The following is a 19,480-nucleotide window of genomic DNA, read 5'->3' as shown; positions in this document are numbered from 1 at the left end:
TCGTATGTCGTAGGCCGTTCATCCGACACTTATGCCAATTACATATTTTGTATTGCCTCACCAGCAAAGTTTAGGACAATTAATCAGAGTGCTATGGGGTAGCTAAATTTCCACCTCTAACAATAATCAGAATCACTGCAATTACTCAAACTAGTCTACTCAAAAGTTATGCTTGTATGAGAACCACCTTACAGGAGTACAACAATCGGGATATATGGTATACCCATCCTATGGCTTACTCAACCGTTATTGAAAATCGATAAAAGTAATACTATTAAAGAGAATCCCAAATCGAGAATCCAAGTTATGCCAAGTGTTCCTTTCTAACAAGAAAACGTATATATTTAGACGAATACTTTTCGTAATATTTGAATATTTGTAGGTAAATCTTAAAGCCAACTACAAGTAACTAGTAATCTCATTGAATCTTAATATTTCCCCGAATTTTCCCTTCTAATATTGCTATTGCTTTAGCGTTAAAAAATTCAAGCAAAACCAAACTGAAATAAAGCTAATAAAAATTGATATGAAAACGGATTTGTTGCTAAATTATATAAAAAAAATGTACCTTTGAAAGGAATTGTGCGATCGATTCTTTTCTAGCGTAGAACAAATTCCTTATAGTTGGTAAATCAGAAACGAGATGAAGAATGATCGTCGTGGCACAAAATGCGAAATTAAGTTAAGTTTTTCCAAAAATTCGAGAATCCAGCTCCTTGTTCTTTTTGTATATATAAGTACATACAAGGTAACAAATTTAATTGGTAATTAATAAAAGGAAAAAACAAAACAAACGATTTCTTTAAAAATAATCTTGTGTTGCATTTAAAAAAGATTCCTAAATTCTATTGAAAATCACAAAAAGTCGGAGGTATTTTTCTCAGCTACTGAATGATTAGCTTGTTCTGCTTGGAGTCTGATATATACTCTTCTTTGTACTGCTCAAACATGTTCTCAAGAGCCTCAATCACCTGGGCATGGATCTTGTCCACATAGTCGGCATCGGGGTTATCGCTTTTTATCACATCAATGGGGGAACCAACTGGAATAATAAGTATATTAATAGGACAAGAGTTTAAGGAAGTCTTCCAAAGTATTGCGGACTCACCAACTTGAACAATACGTCGTCGATGTGGCAGTATCCCATAGTTGTAGTTGAAGATACCTCGTCCCTTGGGAAGAAGCGGTGATATGCCCGTGATCTTCTTGACCACATTTTGGAAGCGACGAAGTGCGGAGTCTGGCGGATTGGCCACCTGATCGAATATATCAACCTCGCCAAAGGACAACGAGGGCACAATCGACGAACTATAATTGGGATAGGGTTATAACTTAAGGTTTTCTTTAATCTAAGAAATATAAGTCAAAACTCACCCCGTTCGAATGGCCATTTTGACGAAACCCTTGCGATTCTTCAGGGTTAAAATGTACTTTCCCGGATGCGATTCCATGGCCTCCTGGGCTCCACCAACCAGCACAGCCACCGCATTTGATGTAAAACCATCTTTATTATCCTTATGCTTGGGATCATTTGATTTGCTAAGTAAATAGGCCAAGGACTCTTTAGATACCGACACCATGCCCCACCACCGCAATATATCACGTAAAAAAGGGGTCTTGAAATGATGATCCAGGGTGGCGATCTTGGGTCGAACTTGGGGAAAGAGCTCCAGCCAATTTTCAATGTCCAAGCTCATGTTAATACAAATTCCTGTTCTAGAAAAGTAAGAAAGATTTGATAACATATAATAAGCTTGTGATCTATAAACTCTCTTACCCAATTATTCCGTGCGGAAAACTAGCCACAATATAATTTTTATTCGGCGGCAGCTCAGCTGTTTTTACGAGTTCAACGGGAAAATAGTTTCTATATCTTCTAATAGTGCGATAAAATAACCATCTATTTAAACTTTATAAGGTGGTTATTTCTTTTATCGCTGACCTATTTCAGATACTTACCCATTGCCCTCCACAATTCCGCAGTTTTTTTTGTAATCCAAATATATTTTTACAAAATATATTAAAAGTAGACTGCGCAGAAATAGTCCACCGTAATACTATAAAAAGGGGAAAAAAGGTAATACTCAAACAATATATTATATATTATATAATATTATGTTTTAGTTTAAAACACAAATAAAATTTAGTAGTTTACTTAAAATGTTTGTTTTTATATGTACTTGAAGAAATATGATGCATTCAGAATTCTTATCACTGAAAGTCGGCACGTTTTTCGATTGGAATTTTTTTATTTTGTTTACTTAAAGTTTTATCACATTCTTTACTATTTTGTATTCATAAAAAATATCAATTGCTCACACACATAACACAATGAAAAACCAAAAAAAGGTTACAATTTTATTTTTTACCAAATTTTGAAGCTTAATATTTTATTGGAATTTTTGGGCACTGTTTTTGTTTTTAAATTTATTTTATGAAGTTTCACTTTATCCTAAAGATTTACCAGGAGGATAGCAACTATAAGGCAGGAAGTTATGGGAAGCGTGAAGAAAGTATAGGTGAAGAAAGCCGTGACCAGGGTCTGGAGACGCCGCTCCAGGGGAACTCGTAGAGGAGCCCATTCGATTTTCATGTTGAAATCAACCGATCTTTGGGCAAAGAAGCAACTATTTCGACGAGTTTCCAGCGACTGAGCGATCGCGTAGCAGCGACAAACAATTTCCAGGGTGTAACAGCCGTACTTATCCTTATCAACAAAACGACCCGCCTCTTCGGGGCGATCCATAAGAGTCTTAAACAGTTTGAGAACCACACTCGAGTGAAAGGTCATTGATAAACTCCTAAGCCCAGACACTTGATATAAACTATGTAAGAAGTAAGATTACGTCACAGTGTGAAGATGATCTGAAAAGTAAACCTATTTATTCAGATTTATATGCTCGAATTAAAATCAAATAGGCCTGATAAGGCAGTTATATTGAGTGGCTGTAAATTTTGATTGTGATCTTAAAAGGTTCTGTTTAATCGGCGAATACTGAATCATATCTTGGTAGCCGGTACTATTCCAATGTTTGCAGGGGTAGGGGTATGCCGGCAACAGTCATTACTTTTGCGAATTATTCTTGACCTTTACTCGTAGAACTTTATGTGTATGACACATGTTTCGGCGGTGCTTCGCAACAGTCAAAATACTCATTTTGTCGTGCGTACCGCAGTAATGGGTTCTTCGATAAGGGGTCTAGTTTGATTTTGTCGCATTTTTTGCTAGAGATCTGTGTCGTCGTTATCAGTCCAGTGTCTCATTCACACAACTTCTTCACATTGAACTGGAAAAGTATAGTAATTATTATGTGAACTTTTCGAATTTCATAAAAGCATGTCGAACTGAAAGTGAAATTCACTTTTCCGTTTTGTTTCCATACTAAATGCATTATTATAATAAATAATTGAATGGAAAAATGAAGTTCTAAAACACTTTTATTTTAGTACACTATATTGCTTTCTCTTAAACTTGTTGTATGTACCAAAACTGCAGTTGGTATCATTAAATCAAAATGTAACAATAATAATACTGTTACCCACTAATATCTTGTATATAAAAATTGGAAAACACTTTGTAATTACTGTACAACCAGTTTGGCACTTGTAGGGTTCTGTAAGTATTTTTCCTTGTGCTCCTCAAATAATTTCTCCAGGGCCTCGATCACCTGTCCATGAATTTTGTCCACATACTCTGAGTCGGGTATGTCGCTCCTCACAACATCAATGGGGGAACCAACTAGGAAATGCAAATATTTTTATTTCATTTTTAATATATTCTATAAAAATACTATAAATATTACTTACCAACTTGGACAATACGTCGTCGAAAAGGCAGGGGGCCAAAGGTGTAGTTAAAGAAACCTCGACCCACTGGGATCAGTGGAGATACACCGGTTAGTTTCTTAACCACATTCTGAATCCGACGCAGGAGGGATTCCGGAGGATTGGCCACCTGATCGAAAATGTCCACCTCGCCAAAGGAAAACGACGGCACAATTGATGAACTAGAATCAGATATAAGTTAGATTTCTTTTTAAATTTTCCAAACCTTTACTCACCCCGTTCGAATGGCCATTTTGACGAAACCCTTCCTATTCTTTAGGGTCAAAATATACTGTCCAGGATGCGAGTCCATGGCCTCCTGGGCACCACCTACCAATATGGCCACCGCATTCGAGGTGAATCCATCCCGATTGTCCTTGTGCTTGGGATCATTCGATTTGCTGAGCATACGGATTAGGGCCTCCTTGGATACGGACACCAAACCCCAGCAACGAATGACCTCTCGCATGAAGGGAACATGGAAATGCTGATCCAGAGTGCCCACTTTTGGTCGCACTTGAGGGAATAGCTCAAGCCACTTGGAGATTTCCACACCCATGTTAATACCAATGCCCGTTCTGCAATCCAAATCAGTGTATATTTATATTTAAACGATTAGATTGGCTATCTGTCAATGTACTTACCCCAAAATTCCATGGGGAAAGCTGGCCAAGATGTAGTTCTTATTAGCTGGCAGTTCGGCGGTTTTCACCAGTTCCACGGGAAAGTAATTGCGGTAGTAACGATGTATGCGATTGGTACGGGTTATCATCCAGCTGAGGGAGGTGGCATATCATCTTTAAGGAACTTTTCTTTGATCTTACACTTACCCATTGCCATCCACCACAGATTGGGTTTCCTTGTGATGTACATAGACGTAAATCAAGTAAATCACCATTAAGCTGCGCAGAAGGAGGCCTCCATAGATCTATTAAAAATCAACAATTCAACAATCCAATATTTATTTTAAAGATTAGTCTCCTACCAGTGAACCAGCTACTAAAAGAAACGAAGTAGATAATAGTATCACCAGCATCGAGGTGAAAAACGCCGTGACCATTATCTGCAATCGTCGTTCCAGAGGAACTCGGAGGGGTGCCCATTCGATTTTCATGTTTACTCCGATCCAATAATGTCCAGCTGCTCTATTGGCGGTTCTCCCACGACTGAGTGATATGAAAACCAGCGACGGTCAATTTGCCCAGTATTAGACTTATACTTATCCTTATCGCAGGGCGCCCACATTACCGGCTAATCATAAACCAACTAACCAGTAGTTCTTTGTTTGGGGCCGATGGGAATTTGTGATAAAGATGATAAAGGCTGGCTTACAATCGGCGTCTGGGTACAAAGGTATGCGGCGGTTCCAAAATTATAACCCACTTTTGAGTTCAGAAGAAGTATGATTAAATTAACACTTATGCTCTGGATCATATTTCATCTGACTAACTACAAATATAGTTATATATAGAGTGATAAGAAAATATATTTCCATACCAGAATCGACTAGAGGTGATTATCGGCTTAAGTATTAAACTAGACTGAAATAGTGTGCATGATGAAATGATTACCTCCTCTATACAAATACTACGAAAAAGTCAACAAAGTCCAACCTCTGTAAAACTGGTTTTTAAGATGCTTTTAAAACTGCAAGACAGGTCTGATTTAACTAAAAAGAGATTGTAAAGATAATTTCATTATTAATCATAAATTAATCATAAATTAATCAATCATTATAATAAGTTCTTTGAATTTAAAATATAACCGCCAATAAGTATTGATCGTTGATTAACACTAAAGCTTTCTTATCGATTCGTAACCTGATCGGAGCTTTTAATTGTTGCTATGCGATAACTTCTTGTTTAAAAATGTGATCACTACCCATAGTTATAAAGGCCCAGAAAAATTAAAATAACCTTATAAAATGACTAAATGGGTTTGTATTATATGCTTATAAAGCATTAGTTTGATCACATTTTTTAGAAAACAATTTTTTTGACTAATGAATAATCAGCTTGCTCTGTTTGGAGTTGGGTATGTAAACATCCTTGTACCGAGCGAACATCTTCTCCAGGTCATCGATGACCTGTTTATGTATCTTGTCCACATAGGCTGCATCCGGCTCAGCACTCTTTACTACATCAATGGGGGAACCAACTGAGAGGAATTTAGAAAATCAATGGGTTAATAGAAAACAAGGGAACTTTTTATGATGTTGGGACTCACCAACTTGAACGATGCGTCGTCGGTTGGGAAGAATTCCGAAGGTGTAGTTAAAGATGCCGCGACCCACGGGAATAAGCGGGGATATCCCCGTAATCCTCTTTACAAAATCTTGGAAGCGGCGAACCGGAGAGTTCGGTGGATTGGCCAGCTGATCTATGATGTCCACCTCGCCAAAGGAAAACGAGGGTACAATCGATGCCCTTGAATAATGAAAAACTTTTAGAAATGTCTCTTAACTCTCAAGATCTGTACTCACCCCGTTCGAATGGCCATTTTGACGAAACCCTTGCGGTTCTTCAGGGTCAAGATGTATTTACCAGGGTGCGAATCCAGTGCCTCCTGAGCACCACCCACAAGAATGGCCACCGCATTGGAGGTGAACCCATCCCGATTGTCTTTGTGCTCGGGATCATTCGACTTGGACAGCAAGTATACCAAAGCATCTTTGGACACAGAGACCAGGCCCCAAGATCTCAAGAGACCACGCACAATGGGCGTCAAGAAGTTCTGGTCCAAAGTGGCCACCTTGGGCCTCACCTGCGGGAACAGTTCCAGCCACTTGGAGATGTCTAGACCCATGTTGATGGAAATGCCCGTCCTATATTTCAATATTTACATTAGTATGAGTATGAATACAAATGTTTCGTCACTTAAGCACTCATTGATAAGATTGCCTATCAGTCAACGAGCTTACTCTTACGCCAGTACACCATGGGGAAAGCTGGCCAAAATATAGTTTTTATTCGGCGGTAGATCTGCGGTTTTGATAAGCTGAACGGGAAAGTAGTCTCGATAGTGCCGAAACAGCCAGTTGTTGCGGCTAATCTTCCAGCTAAAAGAGATTATATTATAGCCAATTAACATTTTTTTGGGGATATTTTATAGCCTACCCATTGCCGTCCATTATAGAGTGAGTTCTTCTGTGATTCGCAAAGACGTAGACCAAGTAGATGACCACCAAGCTGCGCCACACAAGGCCACCATATATCTACAAGAGATTGCTTAATTTATTGATTACCGAATAACCTATTTTACTTACTAACAAAGCAGCAACTAGTACATAAGATCCAAGGGATAGTATCATGAAGGAAAGGATAAAGAAGGCCATGGCAAACGTCTGACGACGCCGTTCCATGGGAACTTCTAGGGGAGCCCACTCGATTTTCATGTTTGCTGCTCTCAAAAACTCGTAAAACTCTTCACGGACCGAAGAATTAAGTAGAGACTCTTCGCACGGTCCTCCAACGACTGAAGAATGTCTAGTGTTTAGCAACCAACTCTTATCCTTATCAGTATCCGCCGATGGCGCGAGTTTGTGGCTATCGGTAAAAGTTGCTTAAAAATACCACCGATTTAAAAGCTATTTGCTTGGGGTGTTTAAAAATTCTAGATAATGTCCTGCTCTATATAGACGTCTGGCTGCAACTGCGATACCGTCTTATCATTGCTAACAATAGCCGGCTTTTCAAAAACTTGCTTGGACACGCTTACACCTGTGATCACTTTTATTTATTACAGATTGTACATGTTAATTACAACTTGTTTGCCTATTGAAATCAAGTTTAAATTCCATTGGATGTAGAACGAAACTTGATATAAGAAAACCTTTAAATATATTTGAAACTCCCCTTATACTTTAATTATTTTATTTATATTCGAAGCCAAATAAACTATAGTAATCTCTTAAGCTTTTATTTTTAAAAATCCTCTAGTAGATACGTATTATTATATGTGTTTGAAGAGGCGCACTGTAAATATTTATACACGTAATGGATCGTTATCGCATTTTGAGAGCAGAACCGACGACGCGAGCGTGCAAAATTTAACTAAACAAGCGACTGGTCATTCAAAAGTCAGAGAGCATTGCTCGAGATTCCCAAATGAGTATTACGAGTACTCGAATGCGATGCAACAGTTGAGTCACCGACGTAATTGCGGGTTCTATACGATATATACTGATACGAAGGCAGCTGAGGTCATGTGCATTTGCAAGTCTTTATCGAGGAATACCTGTTTCCAAGCTCGCTATGGATCTATTCTAATTAAAATGAAGGCAAGGAAATCGGGTTTATGTAAAACTTACAATGTAGGAAAATTAGCAAAGCTGTTTTAAGTTTAAATTCAAATATTGGCGCCTAATTGGTGATTTAACACTATTCAACACTTAACTATTGCTTATCGATTTTTTGCACTAAATGCACTTTTGGCGCAAAAAATATCGGAGACTTAAAAGGCCTAGCCCAAACTATTGATTTATAGTACCAATAAATATTGTACCAATAAACGAAATTCACTAATACTACAAATGTTGTTTGAATTTAAAGATTACCAACACAATTTGTCTAAGGCAATGTCTACAAGTTTCCCAATTTTCCTTGGCGCTACGATGACGAAGTACCGATATGGTTTTTGCATTTCAAATGACCCCTGGTCCAATCCGATACAATCCAATACAATGCAATGAAGAAGTGAAAATCAAATCAAAACAAAATAGCGCAAATATATTCAGCGAGTCCACCATTCTTTATCATTCCTTTTTCGTCGCTTTTCTCTGTTACATTTTTGGGCCTTAGTTTGGCGAGATAATCCATGAGCAGCGGTTCGATTTTTATCTCTAAAGTGGGATCTTAAAAAATAAATATTTCCAATATTTGTGTATTATATTAAGTGACAGCTCAAAGTGCATGCTAAAAGTGCAATAAACCCAAAACAAACATTTTACATTCCAATACGCAATCAATACGATAAACTGAAGAAGTTGATTTGGAAGCCAAACAAAGAAAAATGCTGATTTTCTATACGAAATTCGCGTTTCTCTTTTGGTTTTTTGTGGGAAGCAATCAAGGTGAAATACTGATAATGGACCAAATCTCCTACGACGAATTGCTGCTTACGGTGACCGCATGCACCCAGAACTGCCTGGAAAAGGGCAAGATGGTATGCTATATCTCCCTAAAAAATGCAATATTTATTAACCTTTAAGCGATATTAATTATGCTTCGATTTGCTTGGCTTTAAACAAGCATTTCTACCAGTTATTAGGTTAAAAACCTAATGAAAATAATTTTATCATTGTAAAAACTCACTTAGTTTCCCTTTTATTGATAGGACTTTCAAGGCTGCTACCAGGACTGCAGGGCCAATGGGACATCTCCAGTAACTCTACGCAAAGTACAGGATAACTATCTGCTGAATATGTTGTGTCGCACGGAGTCAGAGATTGTTTTCCACATTGATTGGGTGCAGCACAGAGGGGGAAATGAGTCAGCTCCAAATGCCACTTACATAATCCGGGTGGATGCTGTGATAGAGGAAATTCCAGAGACCAGACTTTACCTGGTGAGATAATAACTCTTTATATCAGAGCTACTTAGTAATTTAGTGAGAATAACCATTTATTAAATCCATTTAGTAGTATCCCATTTTATACAACGTATACATTATACTCTTTCATTGTTCTTCTGCTTTCAGTCGGATGAAAACTTCCTGATCCTCCCTGGCTTGGAGTCAAACTGCAGCCACAATGTCACCGCGCTGGCGATGCACGGGGATGGCAGCTACTCCCTGATAGCCAAGGACCAGACCTTCGCCACCCTCATCCGAGGCTACCAACCCAGCAAAATGGGGCCCGTGAAGCTGATGCGATTTGTCCCAGAATCGGATGAACTGTATCGCGTTGCTGCCGAGATCGAATGGGAGCCATCGGCGGGTGGGTGGCATTCTCTATACCAAGTACCCCCAACTTACTTCCCAAACTTTTTTCGTTCCAGAACAAAACTGCTACTTCAATATGGTGTCCCTGCCAACCCACAGTGTGAATATGGACGAGCCGCGGGTGGAACAGTTCCGGGATGTAAGTATACCATATTACCATGATAAGATTAAGAGCACTCAATCTTCTCCTCCAGCGAAAGAAGCTCTACAAGCACACGGTGGACAACCTAGAGTTTGACCAACACTATCTAGTGGGCTTGCGAACTGTGAATATAATGAACAAACTTGAGAGCGATGTGATTTGGTTGCCAGTCATGGCTCCAAGCTGCTTGGAATGGTATCCCTTCAACTACACACTCTGCCGTAAGATACTTGAAAACATTTAGTCTTACTTTATTTAATTTTAAACCCATCCCATAGCTCCTCTTAAGCCGGAGAATCTTAGTGTGGCTCAGGAGCAGTATTTGCCTAACACCTTGGCTCTGAATATTTCCTGGTCGCGACCCAGTCACCTGCCAGATAACTACACACTTTACATCTACGATCTGTTTCATGGAGGTAAGGATATCAACTTTACGCTTGACCAGAACAGGAGCCACTTCTTTGTACCCAAGATCACGGTACTGGGCTCCCATTTTGAAGTCCATTTGGTGGCGCAGTCAGCAGGCGGCAAAAATGCCTCCGATTTGACCCTAGAGAAGGTACCGCGGGATGTCTGGCTGATTGGTGAGTACATTTTTTATAAGAAAGGATATTAAAAGATGAACAAAAATTAAAGGTAAGATATTTTTAGCTTATTTAACCGTCCTGCCAAACATCCCATTAAGGGTTACACCACTTAGTTTTGTTTTTAATACAAATTTTTTTAATAGGTCGACTAAAACGAAGGCATATTATTATAAAACTGACCTTTTAACCATACGATCTCCAATTCTTTCATAGTTACTATTGTTCAGAAATAGGGCCAAAAGAAATTTATGATTTCTTGAAAGGGAGATATATAATTTTCTAGGAACTAAACGCCGCAATGGTTTAAAATTCGCAATAAATAAAAATATCTTAAAATATAAACAAAAGACATTAAATTTTAATATATTTTTATATTTAAATATATATTGTCATATATTTTTAAACACAATTTAATGTCTTTTGTCTTAAAAAATATATATTTTAATATATAAATATTTTAAACCAAAAAAGGTTACAAATTTCAATGAAATCCTAAACAAATTTTAATTTTCTATTTTTTCTTTTAAACAGAGGGCAACCTGGTCAAGCTGATACTCTTCATAATCGTACCCATTTGCTGCATTTTGATGCTGTGCTGCCTGACCTTCTGCAGACGGAATGTTCAGGGCTTGAAAATGGAGGCCAAGAACGCGAAGGCCGGTGAGTTCCACCTCTCGATGATGGACAGCAGTGGCCTGCTGGTCACCCTGTCGGCCAACGAGAGCCTGGACACACTGGACGAGCTGGAGGTGGAGCCCCATTCGGTGCTTCTACAAGAAGTCCTTGGCGAGGGGGCCTTCGGCTTGGTGCGGCGCGGAGTCTACGAGAAGCGCCAGGTGGCAGTAAAGTTGTTAAAAGGTAGTACTAGTATTGGAAACCTTATTTTATCTAAGGTTTGTTTATTTTACCACAGATGAACCCAATGATGAGGATGTGTATGCGTTCAAATGCGAAATTCAGATGCTTAAGGCCGTGGGCAAACACCCAAATATAGTGGGTATCGTTGGATACTCAACTCGTTTTAGCCACCAGATGATGTTGCTCATTGAATACTGTAGCCTGGGAAGCCTGCAGAACTTCCTACGGTATGTACAAAATTCTTGAAACTAACAAAAAACTGATCTTTCTCTAACTTAGTGACGAGTGGAAGTTTCGGCAGGAGCAGAATGCCATTGGCCTTAAGAAGAACCTTGAGCAGAATGTGGAAAACCGAAGGTTCCCCCCTCGTAACTCCATTCATGACCGCATAGAAGATATCAACCGCTCGATATTGTCCACTGTGGAGGAGGAGAGTGAAGCGGATCAGACCCAAACGAGCAATCGTGTGGAGACCTACACCCTCACCCGGATCACAAATGCTGCAGACAACCAGGGTTACGGACTGGGGGATATTGAAAACATCGGGGGTAGTGATATTCCAAAAGTCGTAAAAACTCTAGAAGATCCATTAAAACAGAAACTAGAACCAGAGCTGAAGAAAGAGCCAAAGCAGAAATTACAGTTCGAGAGCAAGAAACGTACCTTTGAGAACAAGGAATACTTTGATTGCCTCGACTCATCGGATTCAAAACCAAGAATACCTCTAAAGAACGCAGATCTGTTGGACATTGCGCAACAGGTGGCGGTTGGAATGGTATGATCCTTTTATTGAATCTCCAAACCCGAGAAACTTATAAAATAATTCATTGTTTTCAGGAATTTCTGGCCCAAAAAAAAGTAGTGCATCGTGATCTGGCTGCCCGCAATGTGCTGATCTCCCTAGATCGCAGCATTAAGATTGCAGATTTTGGGTGGGTATTCCCTCAAATTTCAGTGATCCTTTATAGTATTTATTATTCTCTTGAAGCCTGAGTCGGGATGTGTATCACGAGAACGTGTACCGAAAGTCCGGGGGAAGTGGCAAGCTGCCTATTAAGTGGTTGGCCCTGGAATCCCTCACCCACCAGGTGTACACCAGTCAGAGCGATGTGTAAGTACTTTATGGTTTTTAATCTGATCTCTTTGCTGATCCCCTGCCTCTATAGATGGTCCTTTGGAGTGCTGCTCTATGAGATCACCACGTTGGGTGGAATGCCGTATCCATCAGTGTCGCCCGGTGATCTCCTGCAGCTTCTGCGACAAGGTCACCGGATGAAGCGACCCGAGGGATGCACCCATGAAATGTAGGCAGAAAGAATATATACAATTATTTATTATTGCTTACAATATCTGCTTTTAATATGTAGGTTTTCTCTGATGGAAAGTTGCTGGAGTTCCGTGCCCTCACACAGACCCACATTTTCCGGTCTTAAAGAGAGACTAGGAGCCATGATAGCGGCCACAAACGATGTGCCAGAAAGGCTGAAACAACTGCAGGCTGCCACTGAATCTAAATTAAAGTCCTGTGAGATCCTACACAGGTGAGCTAGCTTCTTTAAAAAGTAATATTTTAAATATTCTTAAACCCTTAATTTCAGTAAGGTGGAACAATTGCCCATCGACGAAGAGCCATACTTAGAGCCCTTGAATTAATCTCTATTAATTTTAGCAGATGAAGAATGAGTGCAATACAAGATTGTTGGAGAACCACTTTAATTCTAGAATTATACCTAGCATTTTCCAAATCAGACAACGCAGAAAAGCAGATACATAACTCAAAATGAGAATACAATTTAAGATAGATTTAGAAAATAACCCTGGTTTTATTTTTCAAAGTAGTGGGTTTATTTTATAGATCTCTATAAAATTTTTCCAACTCATTTATATTCATTGCCATTTTTGTCATCGATTTTGGTAAAGTACTCCTCGGAACTACAATTATTTGGCAACGACTTGCCATTTCAACATGATTGTGCCCACCCGTAGGATAGATAGGATCTGGTTCATTTGGACATTAGGGCGTTTAATCGTCATCTTTGTAAATTCCAAATTGAAAGTTGTTCCAAGCTGTCTTGTTTACAGTGCTATCCCATTTCTGACCACCGGAATCGATGTGCATCCACTGCTGCCGCCTCCGTCGGACACCATGTCCCCCGATCCCCTACAGCTGTCCCCACTGCCCGGTGCGCACCATCTCCAGCTGCTGTCCCCTGGGCAGTCGTCCCTTCGCCGAGAATCCCTTTGTGAGGGGCAGGGATCGAGAGCCACCTCCTGATCCCTGTGACACCTTGCCACCACGCTGGCTGGAGGTCAATCGTCGGGTGATATACGCCCTGGCAAATAAGTTGGATAGATCCCCGGAAGCAGCTCATTATATGTTGCTACGCCTGCTATATGCCAACTATGGAAAAGTGATGATGATTTCCCGAAAACGAAGGAGCTACAGGGTGCCTCTAAGTGGATTTCCGGATCAGGACCTCTTCTCCGCCAGTAACCTCTTCGATAGTAACGGTTATCTCTCCGATCCCATGGCTCCAGAAACTCTAGGAAAGCTGATCCACATGATGCAGGACTATATCTTTCGGTTAAGGGCTCTGAATCGCAAGTACAAGTGGTTCGGAAATGGTGACGATCTCGGAGAAATACTACCTCTATTGGGGGAACAAGATGAACTGGTGAAACTGTTGAAAGAACTCTTTGGGGCCAGCGATGTGGTGTCCATTCCAAATCTTCTGGGAGCTCTCAACGAACTGGAAATAAATCAATTATTCGGCAAGTGGAAGAAGAAAGCTGCACCTGGTCTCGTGAGGAGCATATCCGATCTCTATTCGGAGGTAACAGAACCCAAAAATCCCGTGATGATGATATCATTGTCATCAGCGAATGTAGGCTCTAGAGTAGGATTTCTAGGGCCATCTCATATTTCAGTTAAAAGAACTCCTGGTTCAACCAATCTAACGAAGAGCCAAAATCGAAGTATAAACTCCGTTCCTATAACCAGTTTAAAATCTATGCCAATGTCCAGTAAAAAGACCAACCCGACTACCAATATAAAAACCACTCCTATAATCAATATTGGATCTAACCCAACAAAGAACACAAAATCTGCTCCATACACCAGTATTGGGATAGGTATTCCAAGTCCTAAGCCCAAAAAACATGTTACCCTTCAAACCGAAGCCAACTCTACTAAACCGAAGACCACTTATGTGCAGGCCGAGATGCCGATGCTGTATTATAAACCCTTTGACGCCAAGAAGAGCTCCACCTGGCTATCCCGCCATCCGGACTTAAATCGATTAATGCCTGATGCCCGGATTGCCAAGGGTCGAGTTCGCCACTGTAAAAATCAAGAGGAGCAGAAGAAATTTGCCAGTTTGCGAGGGAGGTTACCTGTGCACAAGGAAAAGTCGGTCGGCAATGCGGAGTTCGGAGATATATTTGGCCAAACGCCAAAAAAATCACGAAGGTCCACCAGGCAGTCCATTAAATCCTTGCCACCCAAGCAAAGGAAACCTTAGAATCGCTTCAGGCAACCATTGAATATGGCACCTGACCCAAAATATATTTTTGGAGCAGCTGCCCAATTCAATTGCTGCGCTCTAGAATATCTTAAAGTATAACATAAATAACAATTAAATAAATTTCAATAAAAGCGACAATAATACAAAAATGTTTTCAGCTTCGTTTGACCTTCAACTTATTTACTTAAACCCTAAATAAAGCAACAGTCATTCAATTTCCGTGAATGTTATCTATGAATAATCACTTGAGCGTTAAAACTGCAACCTCAAAAGCACTAAGGTCATGCGCGCAAGTAGTCAGCAATTGGACAGAGCCAGCCATTCAGAAAATTGGATACGTTAATGTGATAAACAAATAAACAAGTACAAACTCTAATAAATTATTGGGTTTCCCGTTTCCCTTTTATTTGCAGTTTTAGACTGCGAATATTAGCAAAGTGAGGAAACACAAATATATCTAACAAAATATAGTAGGGTTTTTGAGTCCCCAGAAAAACCACAAAAGCTAACAACTAATATAGGGTTGTTTAGGGGTGTACTTATATGCACATATATACATATGGATTTAAGGTAAACATAAGTGTAGATCTTTAAGTGGGAGCATCATCGTTCCCACTAGAATTATTTATCTTTGGACTGCATGCGGCACTCGTGGCAACTGATCACGGGATCGGCTTATATCCGTACTAATTGCGATTGTAGCCTAAACCCAGTATATTACGCGCCTGTAAAAGAGTAGTAAAATTAGTGCATTAACAAATGGCATAGATCTGGGGTAGCTCACCGTTATGAACGCCGAATTAAAGGAACGTTGAAACGTGTGTGTCATGCCCTCGGTCTGGGATAGCATCATTTGTAGCTGCACGGCCTCGTCCATTCGGTTCTTGAGGAAATCCCATGTCTGAGCATGCCCTGGAGAGGTGTCTTGCAGGAAGTACAGCTCGGTCATCTTCATGATGGTGGCCAGACCCACACGCCTCGTGTACCAACCGAACTGAGGGTGGATCAACCATTACAATAAATACTATTAAATATTATGAAATACGCACATCCACGGATCGATCCCCCGAGTAGTAGCAGATGTCATCCACCAGGGTAAGCACTTGGGCCAGAGCTGTGGGCGCATGCTGCGGCTGGGCTATCAAAGCCATTGCCTGGGGCCAATGAGTTTTATAGGGCGTGACCATTTCCAGGCGCTGACGCACCGCTTGCACTAAGAAGTCTAGCGGATCCTCCACCTCCTGCTTGCCGCCATCTGTTTTTTGCTGCAGACTCTCCACCAGTTGTGCGTTGCACTTTCCATTGAAGTGGGAGACCAGAGCGAAGCCACCCTCGGGGAACATGCCATGTACCACGCTGGGATAGCCACTCTCCTCGGCGCCCAGTACGATGGCCTGTCGGGTCCAACCCTGCTGGGGCACATGGTTTAATGCAGCGTCCAGGATCTTGGCCCGTATGGCATCCACTTTAGCCTGCTTGGCATCGTCCTGTGGGCCGCTTGATTCTGATCCCGTTGCCCCCAGTCCTCCGCCTGCCTCTTTTTGGGTTGCCTTTGCAGCCGCCTCATCTGCTGCATCGCGCTCCCTTTCGCGCTGCTCCTCGCGGGCCCGAAAGTCGTCTAGATTAGATGTTTTTTCATCCTTAGAATAGCTCCTTGCCAGAAAGAAAGTCAATGGCCTCGGCTGCAATGGAGTCATACGGGAGCTTTGCGCATCTGCAATAAAATGAGTAGTTTGTAGTAAAAATGTAAGGTAGGAACTTCTTTAAGAACCCCCAGTTTTACACATAACAACAACTTATTGCAAAAGAACCTATGGCAGTAACCTAGTTTAGGTGTTAAGTACGCACACTTTGCAGCTAGATTTAAGTACGCAGATCGCATTGCAGACCGTTTGGGTGGCCTGTCGATTAGCACACCTCAACTGGCTCAATTAGTCGGTTAATTATCGCCCCCAGCCAAGAACCCCCAAAGCACATAGATCAGTTTAAGTTTCGATTTCGTTTTCGGTTCTGTTTACACACAAAGTTTACGTTATCATTTCGCTTTCATTGTGGACAAAATGCAAGCTAGGCATCCGATGAAGTGGCGTTCCGACGAAGACGGCTCGATTGTTCGATGATCTCGCTGGCGCGCAGATATAAGGATTGGAGTGTTTCCAGGCTGGTAATGGAGCTGGCCAGCACATCGAGCTTCTCCTGGCGTCCAATATCCGGCAGATGGCTGTCCCCGTCGCCGCCGGCCATCCCGCTGTTGGTTATGTTCACGGCTAGCATGTTGAGTTGACGCTGCATTAGTTCATCGTCCGAAGCACTCTGACCTCTTTCCACGCGCTCCTTGTACGCCTTGTAGTGGGCCATCGAAAAGTTCAGTGCCTTGCCGAGGGGATCTAGCAATATTCTTGTTATATCCGGCAGAGCTTGCCAAAATCCAGTCACATCCGCTTTATCCCTCACCGCAAAGTAGCGCAGGATATTCAGAGCATGACACAAGCGATCGGAGTGCAGGAGAAGATCGGATTTGACGTCGTGGGGCAGCACACAGACGCACAGCAGCAACATCTCGCGGAACATCTTGCCGCTATAAACTTCTGGCATTGGTCCGGATTTAGATAGTGCCTTATCCACCAGATCCTTGTACATTCCGCCAAGGTAGCCCATCAGACCGTCGTGCTGCAGCGTCTCCAGCAGATTCTTGAGGATGAGGTACTTTCCTTGGTCATTGAAGCCCAGTATGTACTGACGCAGCACATGAAGTCCCAGCTGACGGAGGGCAACTTGCGGCGAGTAGCCCACAATCTTGCACAAGGCCTCGCAGAAGCGCTTGTGCACATCCAGCTGAAGGGAGGTGGCGGGCACTGGCTCAATCAAGGTGCCCAAAAGATTCTCCACCAATCGGAGGCCGCAATACTGCAGTGGTGGCTCCTGCTGCCTGAGCAGCACTTCCGCCAGATAAGCACTCGTTTCGAAGAGGAACAGCGGTGCATATATTCTGGGTGCGTTGGCGGGCAGTTGGTTGCCCACGAAGAGGGAATGATAGTACATGGCCACAGCATGCAGCGGCAGCTTCTCCTCGATTAGGAACACATTCCGGCAGCTCATCTCGTAGACGCCCTTCGAGGCATCCAGTTTGCGCAGCCAACGGGCACGTTGTTCCACCAGGTTGAGCAGAAGGAAGGGATCCCCCAGGAATTGGCTGGCATCTTTGCTGAGGCTATCCGTCACCTGTTGTACATAGGTGCGTGTGAGGTCCTCCTTGACATGGCTCATCTCCAGCAGAGCCAACGGACGACCCAGGAGTTGGATGAAGAAGCAAGCGAATACGTTGCGCCGGTTCTGGCTGCAGTCTCTGAAGATTTGGTCAGGAGCACGCACATCCTTACGCAGGATTTCGGAGCAAAGTGGCTGGCGAAAGAGACCCACGGTGATGTAGTGGGCAAGCATGTCCTCCACCTGCTCGTTCTGCTCTATAAGACGCGCCTGTTGCTCATCATAGCCCTCAGAGAGGTATTTGGGCAAGGGCAAGTCCCTTATCCGGGTGAAGACGCTCTGGAGGCACCACTCCACCGCCTGCGGCTTGTCGCGTCCCTGTCGCTGGAGCACCACTTGAAGGGCCCTCAGATAGGCGCCGAACACATTAAGGCTGCTGCTCTCCTCCAGGCGTTCCATCACCTCCAGCATGAGCTCCTGCAGAGGAGCAAACCTGGCCAGCAGCTTGAGCAGCTCGTCGGAGCAGTCGAAGAGCTCCGGCTCCTGGGAGTTGACCTCGTCGGAGATGTTCACAAAGCACACGTCGTGGTAGAGGTCCATGGCTATGTGGGACAGCAGCCGCATGTTCCGCTCCGCCTCCTGGGCGCTTTGGAACAGCATTCGCACGCCGTCGTAGGCCTTCTCCACCAGCAGCTGCTTGATGAGCTGCAGCAAATTGGACGCCTCCGTGGCCTGCGCCACGTCCACGTCCACCTCCATCTCCTGCTCCTGCCCCTGCATTTTTTTGAATCCTATTTCCTTATTTTATCACTGGGATTTTAGAATTTTTGTGTGGGAAATTGTCGAGAAATCTAAAGCCGCCGGCATTTGGCAGTCAGTCACTTCCTCTCGCTCACTCATTCACTCACTCTCGCCACCTCTCTTTCGCACGCACGCACTGGTCGATCGAACAGCTGTTTTTCGGATTGCGGCTCTCTTTCGTAATGAGCGCACGCGGTGAATTCGCGGCTAACAGCTGAAATGGGGGATTCACACTACTTACTGAGTGGCAGCAGGAGCTTCTGCAGACGGATTAGCTTGTGTAAACAGCGCACGTTTGCCATTTTAGCGGCTTGAATTCGTTCCGTCAATTGAAATCGGTTTGTTTGGCATTCACCAGGAAGCCACCTCGCGTAGTGTTGGAAAGCGGCGTGCTCTGTTTGTTCTTTGGTATTTTTGGTATTTTCCTGGCATTTTCAGTTTGTGAGGTGTTTTGGTTTGTTTTCTTATATGCAATTAGTACTGGCAGCACTAGCTAAAATAGCTAAAACAAAAAAGCTTTTAAGTAAGACAAATTCAAGGCTAAATACACAATTTTAAATAAATGTATAACATATTTTATTAATATATCTTCTTTA

At 42.2% G+C, this 19,480-nt stretch overlaps 7 protein-coding genes across 9 annotated transcripts; 2 read left to right on the top strand and 5 right to left on the bottom strand.

Moving 5' to 3' along the window:
• Nucleotides 1-801: 801 nt before the first annotated feature.
• On the bottom strand, nucleotides 802-2,816 carry LOC119549184 (2-acylglycerol O-acyltransferase 2-A-like). The gene is made up of 6 exons (XM_037857003.1): nucleotides 2,465-2,816; nucleotides 1,960-2,057; nucleotides 1,778-1,909; nucleotides 1,375-1,716; nucleotides 1,109-1,308; nucleotides 802-1,042 (listed from the first exon to the last, which is right to left on the bottom strand). Exons 1-6 carry the CDS (start codon nucleotides 2,789-2,791, stop codon nucleotides 885-887), a joined length of 1,257 nt encoding a protein of 418 aa, XP_037712931.1. The 5' UTR covers nucleotides 2,792-2,816; the 3' UTR covers nucleotides 802-884.
• Nucleotides 2,817-3,404: 588 nt separating this feature from the next.
• LOC119549991 (diacylglycerol O-acyltransferase 2-like) lies at nucleotides 3,405-5,362 on the bottom strand. Of its 3 annotated transcripts, none has more exons than XM_037858401.1 (7): nucleotides 5,323-5,362; nucleotides 4,811-5,207; nucleotides 4,656-4,753; nucleotides 4,470-4,601; nucleotides 4,062-4,403; nucleotides 3,808-4,007; nucleotides 3,405-3,739 (listed from the first exon to the last, which is right to left on the bottom strand). In XM_037858401.1, the coding sequence occupies exons 2-7, from the start codon at nucleotides 4,937-4,939 to the stop codon at nucleotides 3,582-3,584; spliced, it is 1,059 nt and encodes a 352-aa protein (XP_037714329.1). In that variant the 5' UTR covers nucleotides 4,940-5,207; nucleotides 5,323-5,362; the 3' UTR covers nucleotides 3,405-3,581. The 3 variants fall into 3 exon arrangements, with proteins under 3 accessions (XP_037714329.1, XP_037714328.1, XP_037714330.1); XM_037858400.1 differs by having other exon boundaries at nucleotides 4,811-5,274; nucleotides 5,323-5,338; XM_037858402.1 differs by lacking the exon at nucleotides 5,323-5,362 and having other exon boundaries at nucleotides 4,811-4,991; nucleotides 5,097-5,207.
• A 383-nt stretch (nucleotides 5,363-5,745) lies between these two features.
• On the bottom strand, nucleotides 5,746-7,865 carry LOC119549908 (diacylglycerol O-acyltransferase 2). The gene is made up of 6 exons (XM_037858228.1): nucleotides 7,091-7,865; nucleotides 6,942-7,039; nucleotides 6,752-6,883; nucleotides 6,308-6,649; nucleotides 6,052-6,251; nucleotides 5,746-5,982 (listed from the first exon to the last, which is right to left on the bottom strand). Exons 1-6 carry the CDS (start codon nucleotides 7,217-7,219, stop codon nucleotides 5,825-5,827), a joined length of 1,059 nt encoding a protein of 352 aa, XP_037714156.1. The 5' UTR covers nucleotides 7,220-7,865; the 3' UTR covers nucleotides 5,746-5,824.
• A 757-nt stretch (nucleotides 7,866-8,622) lies between these two features.
• Nucleotides 8,623-13,139, top strand: LOC119551817 (tyrosine-protein kinase receptor torso). The gene is made up of 14 exons (XM_037861378.1): nucleotides 8,623-8,988; nucleotides 9,160-9,390; nucleotides 9,523-9,760; nucleotides 9,822-9,904; nucleotides 9,960-10,128; nucleotides 10,186-10,491; nucleotides 11,026-11,352; nucleotides 11,408-11,579; nucleotides 11,632-12,127; nucleotides 12,190-12,284; nucleotides 12,341-12,463; nucleotides 12,519-12,656; nucleotides 12,720-12,893; nucleotides 12,951-13,139. Exons 1-14 carry the CDS (start codon nucleotides 8,836-8,838, stop codon nucleotides 13,003-13,005), a joined length of 2,760 nt encoding a protein of 919 aa, XP_037717306.1. The 5' UTR covers nucleotides 8,623-8,835; the 3' UTR covers nucleotides 13,006-13,139.
• Nucleotides 13,140-13,280: 141 nt separating this feature from the next.
• LOC119550786 lies at nucleotides 13,281-15,004 on the top strand. The gene has a single exon (XM_037859718.1). The coding sequence runs from the start codon at nucleotides 13,464-13,466 to the stop codon at nucleotides 14,871-14,873; it is 1,410 nt and encodes a 469-aa protein (XP_037715646.1). The 5' UTR covers nucleotides 13,281-13,463; the 3' UTR covers nucleotides 14,874-15,004.
• A 278-nt stretch (nucleotides 15,005-15,282) lies between these two features.
• LOC119550787 (ubiquinone biosynthesis protein COQ9, mitochondrial) lies at nucleotides 15,283-19,268 on the bottom strand. The gene is made up of 4 exons (XM_037859719.1): nucleotides 19,126-19,268; nucleotides 15,926-16,590; nucleotides 15,661-15,870; nucleotides 15,283-15,601 (listed from the first exon to the last, which is right to left on the bottom strand). The coding sequence occupies exons 1-4, from the start codon at nucleotides 19,184-19,186 to the stop codon at nucleotides 15,563-15,565; spliced, it is 975 nt and encodes a 324-aa protein (XP_037715647.1). The 5' UTR covers nucleotides 19,187-19,268; the 3' UTR covers nucleotides 15,283-15,562.
• Nucleotides 16,867-19,021, bottom strand: LOC119550785. The gene has a single exon (XM_037859717.1). The coding sequence runs from the start codon at nucleotides 18,861-18,863 to the stop codon at nucleotides 16,944-16,946; it is 1,920 nt and encodes a 639-aa protein (XP_037715645.1). The 5' UTR covers nucleotides 18,864-19,021; the 3' UTR covers nucleotides 16,867-16,943.
• Nucleotides 19,269-19,480: the final 212 nt, after the last annotated feature.

The sequence above is a fragment of the Drosophila subpulchrella genome, chromosome 2R (genome assembly GCF_014743375.2).
Source record: "Drosophila subpulchrella strain 33 F10 #4 breed RU33 chromosome 2R, RU_Dsub_v1.1 Primary Assembly, whole genome shotgun sequence".
Lineage (NCBI taxonomy): Eukaryota > Metazoa > Arthropoda > Insecta > Diptera > Drosophilidae > Drosophila > Drosophila subpulchrella.
Note: the sequence above shows the minus strand (reverse complement) of the source record. Positions and strands in the feature narration are given on the sequence as shown.

Excerpts from the sequence above, each read along its gene's own strand:
- LOC119549908 (XM_037858228.1), bottom strand. The coding sequence starts at position 7,219 with ATGAAAATCGAGTGGGCTCCCCTAGAAGTTCCCATGGAACGGCGTCGT. Across the intron at positions 6,884-6,941 it reads TCTATAATGGACGGCAATGG|CTGGAAGATTAGCCGCAACA; the intron begins GTAGGCTATAAA and ends AATCTCTTTTAG. Across the intron at positions 6,252-6,307 it reads AAAATGGCCATTCGAACGGG|GGCATCGATTGTACCCTCGT; the intron begins GTGAGTACAGAT and ends TCATTATTCAAG.
- LOC119550785 (XM_037859717.1), bottom strand. The coding sequence starts at position 18,863 with ATGCAGGGGCAGGAGCAGGAGATGGAGGTGGACGTGGACGTGGCGCAG.
- LOC119550786 (XM_037859718.1), top strand. The coding sequence starts at position 13,464 with ATGTGCATCCACTGCTGCCGCCTCCGTCGGACACCATGTCCCCCGATC.
- LOC119550787 (XM_037859719.1), bottom strand. The coding sequence starts at position 19,186 with ATGGCAAACGTGCGCTGTTTACACAAGCTAATCCGTCTGCAGAAGCTC. Across the intron at positions 16,591-19,125 it reads GAAGCTCCTGCTGCCACTCA|ATGCGCAAAGCTCCCGTATG; the intron begins GTAAGTAGTGTG and ends ATTTTATTGCAG. Across the intron at positions 15,602-15,660 it reads TTAATTCGGCGTTCATAACG|GCGCGTAATATACTGGGTTT; the intron begins GTGAGCTACCCC and ends ACTCTTTTACAG.
- LOC119551817 (XM_037861378.1), top strand. The coding sequence starts at position 8,836 with ATGCTGATTTTCTATACGAAATTCGCGTTTCTCTTTTGGTTTTTTGTG. Across the intron at positions 10,492-11,025 it reads GCGGGATGTCTGGCTGATTG|AGGGCAACCTGGTCAAGCTG; the intron begins GTGAGTACATTT and ends TCTTTTAAACAG. Across the intron at positions 12,464-12,518 it reads TACACCAGTCAGAGCGATGT|ATGGTCCTTTGGAGTGCTGC; the intron begins GTAAGTACTTTA and ends CTGCCTCTATAG.
- LOC119549991 (XM_037858401.1), bottom strand. The coding sequence starts at position 4,939 with ATGAAAATCGAATGGGCACCCCTCCGAGTTCCTCTGGAACGACGATTG. Across the intron at positions 4,404-4,469 it reads TTTCCCCATGGAATTTTGGG|AACGGGCATTGGTATTAACA; the intron begins GTAAGTACATTG and ends TTTGGATTGCAG. Across the intron at positions 4,008-4,061 it reads AAAATGGCCATTCGAACGGG|TTCATCAATTGTGCCGTCGT; the intron begins GTGAGTAAAGGT and ends ATCTGATTCTAG.
- LOC119549184 (XM_037857003.1), bottom strand. The coding sequence starts at position 2,791 with ATGACCTTTCACTCGAGTGTGGTTCTCAAACTGTTTAAGACTCTTATG. Across the intron at positions 1,717-1,777 it reads TTTCCGCACGGAATAATTGG|AACAGGAATTTGTATTAACA; the intron begins GTAAGAGAGTTT and ends TTACTTTTCTAG. Across the intron at positions 1,043-1,108 it reads ACGACGTATTGTTCAAGTTG|TTGGTTCCCCCATTGATGTG; the intron begins GTGAGTCCGCAA and ends TTATTATTCCAG.